General features: G+C 46.3%; 2 protein-coding genes across 6 annotated transcripts in view; one reads left to right on the top strand and one right to left on the bottom strand.

Annotated features, from left to right (window-relative positions):
- The first annotated feature begins 1,058 nt into the window (after positions 1–1,058).
- Positions 1,059–10,295, top strand: AKTIP (AKT interacting protein). Of its 5 annotated transcripts, none has more exons than XM_055553684.1 (10): positions 1,059–1,237; positions 3,681–3,794; positions 5,012–5,217; positions 7,284–7,348; positions 7,433–7,533; positions 8,036–8,124; positions 8,200–8,298; positions 8,391–8,498; positions 9,273–9,333; positions 9,500–10,295. In XM_055553684.1, exons 2-10 carry the CDS (start codon positions 3,753–3,755, stop codon positions 9,605–9,607), a joined length of 879 nt encoding a protein of 292 aa, XP_055409659.1. In that variant the 5' UTR covers positions 1,059–1,237; positions 3,681–3,752; the 3' UTR covers positions 9,608–10,295. The 5 variants fall into 5 exon arrangements, with proteins under 5 accessions (XP_055409659.1, XP_055409656.1, XP_055409655.1 ...); XM_055553681.1 differs by having other exon boundaries at positions 1,059–1,242; positions 9,497–10,295; XM_055553680.1 differs by having other exon boundaries at positions 1,060–1,237; positions 9,497–10,295.
- RBL2 (RB transcriptional corepressor like 2) overlaps positions 5,144–10,299 on the bottom strand; it is a 51,587-nt gene continuing 46,431 nt past the window's right edge. The window contains exon 23 of the mRNA XM_055553677.1: positions 5,144–8,092. The gene's annotated coding sequence lies outside the window, so the exon portion shown is untranslated. The remainder of the gene's footprint in view (positions 8,093–10,299) is intronic.

Here is a 10,299-nt window from a genome sequence, read left to right as displayed (position 1 = left end):
TTAAAAATCAGAGGACCAGGAGCTTCGTTACCGTTCAAGAGGTTCTCAAACTTCAAGGCGTACCCGAATCGCCAGAGGAACTTACAACAAATGTAAATTCCTGGTACTCATCGCCCCTCGGATTCGGATTTTATAGGTCAGGTCCGATAGGTACACTTTTTTTTTTTTTTAAACTTAACATAACTGTATTAGATTTGCCAAATATCAAAATGAATCCGCCACAGGTATACATGTGTTCCCCATCCTGAACCCTCCTCCCTCCTCCCTCCCCATTCCATCCCTCTGGGTCGTCCCAGTGCACCAGCCCCAAACATCCAGTATCGTGCATCGAACCTGGACTGGCAACTCATTTCATACATGATATTTTACATGTTTCAATGCCATTCTCCCTAGGTACACTTTTAAAAAGCCCTTCTGGCAGCCAGGCTACTGCCAAGGGGTGACTTAGGAGTTTAGTCCCATTTTCTGTACCTATGCGCTCCTCTATTCTTTGACATAGAAAACGGGCATTTCTCAAGGATACACCAAGCGTTCTCTTAAGTTCTCCCAACCTGACAGCGGCCCCAGCCCCTCCCACTGCGGGCCGGCCAGACGTGGCGGTCTCCGGAGACCGAGGGACGAGCGAGGGCGGGCATCGGGGCGGTTGGGCGGCGGCCGGCCCCGCCCCCAGGCTCCTTGTTCGGGACCCCGGCTCCGCGACCCTACCCAGCCCTGACTCAGGTTTGGGAAACCCGCAGTCGCAGCCTTCCCGACTAGCAGCGGCGGCCACGCACAGGCCCGTGGGCGGGTCTCCATGGTGACTGGCAGGCGCTGTGACCAATTATGTCCGGGCACTTGTTTCCGCCCCCTCCCCCCTAAACACCCCACCACCGCCGCCTCCCCCGCAGGGACAGATACTTCCGTGACTGACGTTTCTCTCCGGGCGCTGTTACGTAAGGGGAGGGTCAAGCGCGGCCCCACCCGAGCCGAGCAGATTTGATTGGCAGGACCTAGAGCCACCGCCTCAACGCCCCCGGAAGAACGTCTTTGACCGACAGATATAGGAACCACTCTGCGCCGGGAGGCTGGGCGGAAGCATCTGGGCCCTGGGGCTGGGCTGCGGGGCGGAGCCGGAGGCTGAGAACAGGGCCGGGGGGGGGCGGAGAGTAGGCAGGGGCTGGGCTGGCGCTGCGGCCAGAGATGCTGTGGGACTGCGACGGCGCTCAGCCGCTGGGAGCACTGCATTGAAAACACCGAGGTGAGGTGCGCTGCCAGGCTGTGGTAGGTGCGCGAGGGCCGTGGAATCCTCAGACCTGGGCCGCCAGCGTCCTCAGGCCCGGCATTTGTGTGCTCTGCCGGGGGTTCTAGACTGTAGCGACGGCGGCCGCGCTGGGACACGGGGGCGGGGCCGGGCACCTGTCCGCGTTTGCAGGCACCTGCTAAGCCGGCCGCCGCCGACCCCGGGGCCTGGCACTGGGGGCTGACCGGGAGCCGGGCCGGGCCGGCCTGAGGAGGGGAGGCGGACCGGGCCGGCTCGCCCCATCCGGGGCCTTCCCCCGTTGCCCGGATCCGTCCCTGCTTCCAGCTTGAGGGTAGCGTCCGACGACCGCAGTCCCTTCACCCGAGGGTCTCGCGAGCCCGGGGCCGGCCTCGAGCTAACAGCGAGGACAGGGTTTGGCTCCTGCCTTACATCATCCCGAGACAGGTTTGTCCAGATTCCCTACGTGCGCGGCGATGGTTTTACGCCCCGGGCGAGAGTGCTCGTCCCGGCTGTCCCCAGAGATCCGGAGCCGAGGCAGTTTTCATCTTCTCCCTGGGTCCTCCTCTGCCACCTCTTAACGTGTGATTTAAGTCTGTTCGGGATCATGTGCCTATTTAGGCATAGGAGGTAGCACTGCCTGTCTCACGTTTTGGCTCAGTACACGTGCGGATAATTCGTATAGGCTAAGCTCCGACTTCTCAGCTGTACGATATTAAGAAACAGTCTTTTGTTGTTTGTACGACCAGATCAGCAGAGATTTTTAAATTGTTTCGGAATGACTAGGACCTGTCCTGTGTTTTCTTCCATCTATGTCACATCTTGGAAAAATGCTGTACCTGCCCAGTAGACATCTATTAAATGATGTAGTTACTCCTGAAAAGCGTGCTGCAGTTTCTCTAGGTGATTATGTCGTTGCTGGAAACAAAGGCAGTAGTAGACAATACCTCCTTCTTAAAGACAGGAGGAACCTGGGGGTAAGTTTAATTAATATTTGATTCTTAAAGGCAAAGTCATAGAATTACTAGGTATTAGACTTGGAAGAGACCTTACAGGTGAGTAATCCACCCCAGTCAATTTACGTGGTGGTGAGCACTGTGTTCCAGGGGAACAGGGTTCCCCTGTCAAATTAGGTCTGACCCAGCGGGCGGGTGCTGCCCATTACTCTGGATCTGAAAACCGTGTTTTCATTCGCACCAAACAGGAACATTTACCCCCACTACGGTTTTGGTGCCCTGCCATTTTGGCTTGTATAATAGTCACCAGGTTTGCAGAGAGCTGTCAGCAATAAGTTGCTACTTACTGGGTTTAAGTCATTAGGTAAGTGGAAGAACCAGAACCCACATTCTTTTAATTATTGGGTGGCACTGTATTTTGGAAAGCAGAACAGCAGTAATGGGCACTGGCAGGATCAGAGGCCCACCTGTGTTTGAGCTCAGCAGGAAACAAATTGCTGCTGAATGGGGAACATTTGGCACATCCTACTCTAATGACTTGCTTATAAATCTGGTAAAATACTGTTTAAGCTCTGACCCTTTTCACCTTCAGCCTTTTGATTGGTGCAAGTAGGAATTGAGCAGAGCTCTGTTTTAAACACGATGGAGCCTGGGGGGAATGTCACCAGAGCAGACAAGCTGCTGTCCTTACAGCTCCACTTGCTGCTTCTCCCTTGTATGGTTAGTAAATGACCCACTGACTTTGTGACCTTTAAGACAGGGTTTCTTATCCACTTCATGAAGCCTTGGTGGAAGATGTGTGTCTGTGAAAGGTTTCTTTGGCCTCCTTTTGTTGCTTTTGTACCTATTGCTTGGCAATTCCTTAAATGCATAATCCTGCTGTTTCCACACTTGAAGCAGTTGAAAAGATCGGGTTTTTCTGTGTGTGTGTATGGTCCCAACAGGATCCAGTTTTCTGTGTCTCTCATGCTTTGTTTTTGGTTGCTAGTTTTACTGGAGAGAATCATTCTGTATTTAAGACACTTGTTTAAGACACGCTTAAATCAACTCCCATGGATCTTCAGTTCCCATAACCCTGAGAACTGTGATAGACCTTTTGTGTCTGTGGGTACAGTGCATTCTGAACCTGGCTTTCCCAGCAGTCAAATGCCTAGATATTCTGCTAGTAGCAACTGTTTAGTCCATATCTTCTGCGCTGCTGGCACCAGAACTGAACTGTGTTACTGAATATTCTGAATCCTGGCCAAAGACTCAGTACACGGATTCCTGTCGGCATTTAAAGATGGGAAAGAAATTGGAGTCAGAAGAGGGAGGGGGTGTAGAAGCAAACTGTTTCTGAAGACTTTCTCCCCTAGGTTTTTATAACTGCATATTATATAACATTCTATTGTATTTCTGTTTAGAGGTTCAGATTTAGCTCTTAACTATTTCAGAAGTCTTAACTGTTGGCATTAGTATGTTTCTCTGTTTTCCCGTCTCATTTTAAGGTGAAGTGAATTCTGAGGCCAGAAGAATTTGATGACACAGACCACTGAATTTCTTTGTTTGGAGCACACGTTATGAACCCTTTCTGGAGCATGTCTACAAGCTCTGTACGCAAAGTAGGTATAGTTGATGAACTTAGGGAGGAAACCCATTTGTGTCAAAACAGAGGCCAGAATAATCCATATTAAGGTTGCCTATCGTCTTAGCAGAATTAACTTTGGTTTTCTAGTTTAGGTTTTATTTTTTAGTATATGTGCTGCTGAAGCGAGCACTAGGTTTTATTTTTGAGAAATAATTATTTCATTGATTAAAGTCAGCTTCTGAGACCGAGATCACATCTCAGAAACCATTCTGATCATCAAAATTCTGTTATTTTGACTTTTAGGTTATATTCACACATGATGAAATTTGTGGCACATATTGTAGGTAGTTTTTCTACAAACTTCAAGATTTCATGGTTAGAGAAGTTTTGGGAAAGGCCAGTCCAATGTGGTCAAGTCAGACTTGAGAGCACTGGTTTAATTTATCTAACTAAAATATCTTGTAAAATAAAATATGTTTTAGGGAAGCTTAAAATATGCAAACAAAAAGAAAATGTCACCCATAATTCCATGTCTAAGAATACCCTTGTAATCTTTTTTTTTTTTTCTGTACCTGATACTGTATACATTTTTAATACAGGTGATGATACAGCCTTTGATGGTCTTGGAGCCAAGGAAATACCTGTGGGGTGGTAGTTTAGTCTCTGAATCATTTAGACCTTTGTCTTTGACTAAGAATGACAGTTTATGCTAATGATAGTCCAAATGTGAAAACATACCAGTTAGGGACCAGATCAAAGTCAGACCCATGCGAGCGAGAGAAGAGGTTCACCCTTTGTTTCTAACCAAAGTGCTGACATCAGGGAGTGACTGATTTCAGTCATTACACTATTTGTTTTGAGATGTTTAGCACCCAGTTTCCTACATCTGCATGCCAGGGCATCTTTCTAATCTGGTCTAATTGTGTAGTAACCCCTTGCCCTCTTTCTGGGGCCTTGAAGAGAAACCCTTTCTTTGTTTCATGTAAATCCTGTAAATATTGGCTTTGTTGTCTATAGGATACAGCTGATGAATGAGTTTTTCTAATAGTTTATTAGTCTTGCATCAGCTCGATTCTGCTCTCTGTAATAGCTTGCCCACTCAACAGACTTCCAGGTCATCTCGATCACAGTGCTAGAAGGTCCCTGTAAGAGTCATTCCAGCTTTTCAGTCAAGGACTGAAGGGCATCACACTTGGCCTTATGATTTAAGAATCATCCTAACAAATGTTCTCACCACTTCGTCTTGAATAGCGGTCTGATGGTGAAGAGAAGACATTAACAGGGGATGTGAAAACCAGTCCTCCACGCACTGCTCCAAAGAAACAGCTGCCTTCTATTCCCAAAAATGCTTTGCCCATAACTAAGCCTACATCTCCTGCCCCAGCAACACAGTCAACAAATGGCACGCATGCTTCCTACGGACCTTTCTACCTGGAGTACTCCCTTCTTGCAGAGTTGTAAGTTCTGAAACTATCCGGTTAAATTTTGAATGACCCTTAAATGTGAAGAATGAAATTTATTCTGATGGACTCAGTAAACAGCAGCCATTTAATCTTGACGGTCAAACCCATCCCCCTTCAGTATGAGCCTTAACGTATATAGGATGGACTCTATTGCTGGCAATGTAATCTTTCTTCACCAAGGCCTCAGTGGTGTTATATAAATATCTGCTTCTAAAAGTAACAGTTCTTACTGAGAGCTTGGGTAAGTAAGATTCGAAGACAAATATGTGCTTTAATTTCCATGTCTGTTTTGAAAAGCAAGAGGAGGGAGAAACTGAGATTTATTAAGCATCCGGGAACTTAATTTTGGTCTGCCTTTATATGAGGTGCGGAATTCACCCCCTGAAGAGGTTGTTGTAGAGGGCAGGACGGTGGGAGGGCGGCGCTGTATTCTTTCTTGGGTCAGACGCAGCTCGAGGCTGGTGCTCCATTCTGGCAGTCACCCTTAAGAGGCCTCCTGACAGACCGAGAGGCTAGTCCCAGGAGGCGGAGGTCAGGAAGCCTGACCTTAGGAGTCAACAGGAAGCGCTAACTTGGAGAAAACTTAGAAAGTACTTATTAAAGCTGTCTTCATATATTTGAAGGCCCATCAATTAGAGGATTTGAGTTGTTCTGTAGGACCCCCAAAGGCAGAAGTAGGCAGTTGGGAAGTTTTAAAAGATCTGGGCTCCATGTAAGAACTTGAGTAGTCACAGAAGTCACAGATTGGACTGAGCTTGTACCATCCACAGATTGTGAGGAGATGGGCACCTCTGCATAGTCTGGTAGTGATGAAACAGTGCTTGGCCCATCAGAGGGGCTCACGCAGTGAGTGAGTGCAGATGGCATTTGTTATATTGGTCATTTGTGATATAGGCAGCAAATTTGGAGAATTAATTCTGAATTTCAGTCATTTAAAAATGCCTTTGCCCATGAAGCTGTTTTAAAAGCATCCTCCAGTGCCCCCTTTCTCTACTAATGTTGTAATGGTCTGAGGCCCCAGTGTGAATGGCTGAGCATGAGCTGGTAACTTTATAATGGACGCCTGTGTTTGAGGCGAGGCAGTGAGTTGGACAGGCTTCTATTGTGGTGTTAAGTCTGCTGTGTTAGGCCACAAAATCTGCCTTTCTGGCAAACCTCTGTAGGAGATACATCTGCCATCCACACTGCTGTTGATGCGCTGAGTTTTAGTGATTTAAAAATGGAATAACTACTTTAAAATGATTGAAAAATAAGTGTGGTAGCAAATAGGTAATAAAATGTCAACTGAGATCTAATAAGTTTCTTCTCAGTAAAACTGAGGATTGGCAGGTTAGTGTGCGTTAAGGCCCTCAGTTCTCGAGGTCCGGTCACAGCATGACTTGTGGAGGCTCGTGGCCCAGCAGCAGGGAACAGCAGAACCACCAGGTCCCGGAGGAGCCGGTGCAGCCTGTCCTCCCTTATTGCGGCTCCCGCCGGCTCCACGCCAAGGCCTGCGGAGTTCAAGGGCCTGAGTTGGGGGTGAATTCAGGAGCAGAGTACAGTCAGACGCTGCCCATTCACACTTAAAATGACCCCCAAGTGAAGGAAATTCTACGGAATTTTAATATCTTAATTACCTAAAACTGTACCTTCAAAGAGCTTTTGAATGTGTGTGGGTAAGATCTATTGTCCGTGGTCACAAAAGCAATAACCTTACAAATAACTCTCACTGACCTAAAACTTGATGTCCAGCATTAACTGTACAGGTTAGCTTCCAAGATAGTGTTTTGGGGAAGCTGATTTCTAGGAGGAAAACTTGACTGTGAATCCCTGCTTGGCTTTCGTTTCTAAATCTGGGGCCCTTATTTTGGCTGTGCTACTCTGCACGCATATGTTATGAAGCCAGTAGACAGACAGCAGTTAGGGCCAGGTGAGAGACTGTGATGACTCCGTCTACGTGGTCAGGGCATCGGGTCCCCTTTGAGAACCTGTTCCTTCTTTAAAAGATGAATGTGGGTGGTTTGGTCTGTGTGTGTCATTCATATCCCTACAGTCTCACTGTTCTGCTGCTTCTGTTTTAGTACCTTGGTTGTGAAGCAGAAGTTACCAGGTGTCTATGTGCAGCCATCTTATCGATCTGCATTAAGTAAGAAGCATTCCCTCTTTTGATAGCATGTTTGATTCCGCTGACGCAAACTTAGCCCTTAACTGTTTCTATTTTGTCCTGCAGTGTGGTTTGGAGTAATATTCATACGGCATGGACTTTATCAAGATGGCGTATTTAAGTTTACAGTTTATATCCCTGATAACTACCCAGATGGTGACTGTCCAGTAAGTTGGGGATACACTCTGGCTGCATTGCTAGGTCAGTGAGGAGGGCTTAACGGGGCTTTCAAAATGTCTTGGTTCTTTTCTGGACCTAGTAACTTTTATGATTTCAGTTTCCCAGAATGTTCTGTCGACTGTGTAGTCCTTTGAGGGGATTTTTTTTTTTTTTTTGCTTTGTTCCATGTTTTGCCCTGCTGGCTTCTGCCGTCAGCTTTGCTTGCTTCTCTGTGCAGGGTGTGCCTTTGAGGCTGGAAGCTGTGGTACAGCACTTGCCATGTGAGTGGCGACTGTTACGCTGTGCTGGAGGAGAGTGACTTTCCCTTTGCTTCATTGCAAAATTCACTTTTACAGGAAAATCGTGAAAGTACTTAAGTGTCCTTCTCAAGGCAGCTCTTTGACTTTAAGCAGCAAGACTGCCTTGTCCTGAAGCTCCTTTTACAGCGTCTGTGTGTGGTTTAACAAGTGCCGCTGCTCCATTAAAGGCAGTGTCTCTCTCTCACCGCAGCGTCTGGTGTTCGATGTTCCCGTCTTTCACCCGCTAGTGGATCCCGCCTCAGGTGAACTGGATGTGAAGAGAGCGTTTGCAAAATGGAGGTCAGTAAATAGTTGCATGTGGTGATGTAAGCCAGCAAGGGGAAGCCTCAGTCACCCCACTGTGTTTCCCTTTAGGCGGAACCATAACCACATTTGGCAAGTACTGATGTACGCAAGGCGAGTCTTCTACAAGATCGATACGGCAAGCCCCCTGAACCCAGAGGCTGCAGTACTGTATGTTACTCTGCTTTGTCATTTAAGATACATTTGAAAAGACAGCCGAGGAGGTCATGTTGGTAACCTTTTGATTTAAACTTTTGACACAGGTACGAGAAAGATATTCAGCTTTTTAAAAGTAAAGTGGTCGACAGCGTTAAGGTGTGCACTGCTCGCTTGTTTGATCAACCTAAAATAGAAGACCCCTATGCAATTAGGTGAGTGGTACATTATCCAGATAAGCCACACTTGGCAGTACTGGGCTTCTGTTTTCCAGGTGGCCTTAGAATGGGGATTTAAAAGGAAAGTGAGTCATCTGCTAGCCTGCAACATTTCTAACTTGATTTCTGCTTTACATGGGTGGCACTGTGCCAGGAGCAAGCTATTGAGTGACTTTGGTTTCTCAAAGATCCTGGTAATGTGCTTGCTCAAGTGTCAGGACTTTTCCTTCCAATTGGAACCCCTCTTAAATGGTCATTACCCCATCAACCTACAGATTTGGTGAAAGGAGGGAAACTGATCAGTGTGAGTGAACAGTCCAAATCATGGGTTCCCTGAGCACTGTTAGTGTGTGTTGGGGAAGTGTCTTCAAGAGTGTTGAGAGCTGAAGTGACTTAGCTCTTGGGCAGCATGGGTGTTGTTGGGAGAGAGGAGCGTAGTGTAGTGTTCAAGAGCTTGGGCTCTGCAGTTAGAGTGGGTGACATTTGCACTTAATTGGCTTTGGTGACCCTGAGCAGTTACTTAATTTTACCGTGCCTGCTTTCTTCATCTGTAATAGGACATCAGGGGTGGTTGCAAGGCTTATGTGAGCTAACCCAGGAAAAGTGCTCTCTAAGGGATAATTATGTGAGAAAATCATTTAGGTAATGTCTGAAACTTACAAACTGACCACTGATTAAGACTGTTCCTTGTTAAGTTCTGTTTGGGGAACGGGCTTAAAAATGGACATTAAATTTCGTGAGCCATTCTTTAGTGTTTCTCTCTTCCTTAAGCTTTTCTCCATGGAATCCTTCTGTCCATGATGAAGCCAGAGAGAAGATGCTGACTCAGAAAGTAAGTAGATGGCCATTTTAGAAATAGGTTAACTTGCTGTTTCCTTTCTAAAGTATCTTCACTGGTGACCACTGAGTGTATACAGTGGCTTTTGGGGAGATGGATTGGTACAGTGCTGAAATTTCCTTATCGGTCTGTAATGTCTGTTTTTCATTGTGCCTAGAAGAAGCCTGAAGAACAGCACAATAAAAGTGTTCATGTTGCTGGCCTGTCATGGGTAAAGCCTGGCTCAGTACAACCTTTCAGTAAAGAAGAGAAAACAGTAGCGACTTAAGAGCTGGTGAATCCGGTGCACCACGCACTTTCCTGCTGGACTTTGGCTCCTAAAGCTGACCAATGGCAAAGGACTGCCTGCAGAGTAAAACGTTGTGAACAGTGGCTGACGTCAGTGTTGTCCATGTATGCTTAGGTTCTAACAGCAAGTTGTGGAAACCTCTCTTTACGTAATGCATTACTTCTGTCAGAAGTGTCTTTAAGGTGGTTATCTAGTTCAGTACTCCAAATTATTGGGGACCTTGAAGCTTACGTATTTTTTTGAATATAATGCTAAAGGTAAGTTGCATTCATTTAAACTAATGAAGTTAAGCGAAGTTCAACACTATAGTGATTTCTTAATTGGTGGTTTCGGTTGTACATATGTTAGGGTGCAGAGATGAAAGGAGAGAGAGAGCAGTTTCCATAGCTTATTAGCACTTTCAAGTGGAGGAGCAGTGGAATGAATGAACCTCAGTCTTCAGCTTACTGTGTTACTGATGTACAAACTGCTGTCACTGAGGGACATACTAGGTGAGGGAGAGGAAACCAGAACACTTGTTCATAGGTGTTTTGTTTTGTTTTGAAGCAAATTACTGTATTTTTATGGCAGGAGGGAGAAAAAGTGTTAAAACGGTTTCTAATGAAGTCAGAGATTTAAATGATGAATGGCTAGTGTGTTTTGTAGAGACAATAAATCAGTGAATGATTGTT

Source organism: Bubalus kerabau, chromosome 17, assembly GCF_029407905.1.
Source record: "Bubalus kerabau isolate K-KA32 ecotype Philippines breed swamp buffalo chromosome 17, PCC_UOA_SB_1v2, whole genome shotgun sequence".
NCBI lineage: Eukaryota > Metazoa > Chordata > Mammalia > Artiodactyla > Bovidae > Bubalus > Bubalus kerabau.
Note: the sequence above shows the minus strand (reverse complement) of the source record. Positions and strands in the feature narration are given on the sequence as shown.

Excerpts from the sequence above, each read along its gene's own strand:
- AKTIP (XM_055553681.1), top strand. The coding sequence starts at position 3,753 with ATGAACCCTTTCTGGAGCATGTCTACAAGCTCTGTACGCAAA. Across the intron at positions 5,218-7,283 it reads TACTCCCTTCTTGCAGAGTT|TACCTTGGTTGTGAAGCAGA; the intron begins GTAAGTTCTGAA and ends CTTCTGTTTTAG. Across the intron at positions 8,125-8,199 it reads AGAGCGTTTGCAAAATGGAG|GCGGAACCATAACCACATTT; the intron begins GTCAGTAAATAG and ends GTTTCCCTTTAG.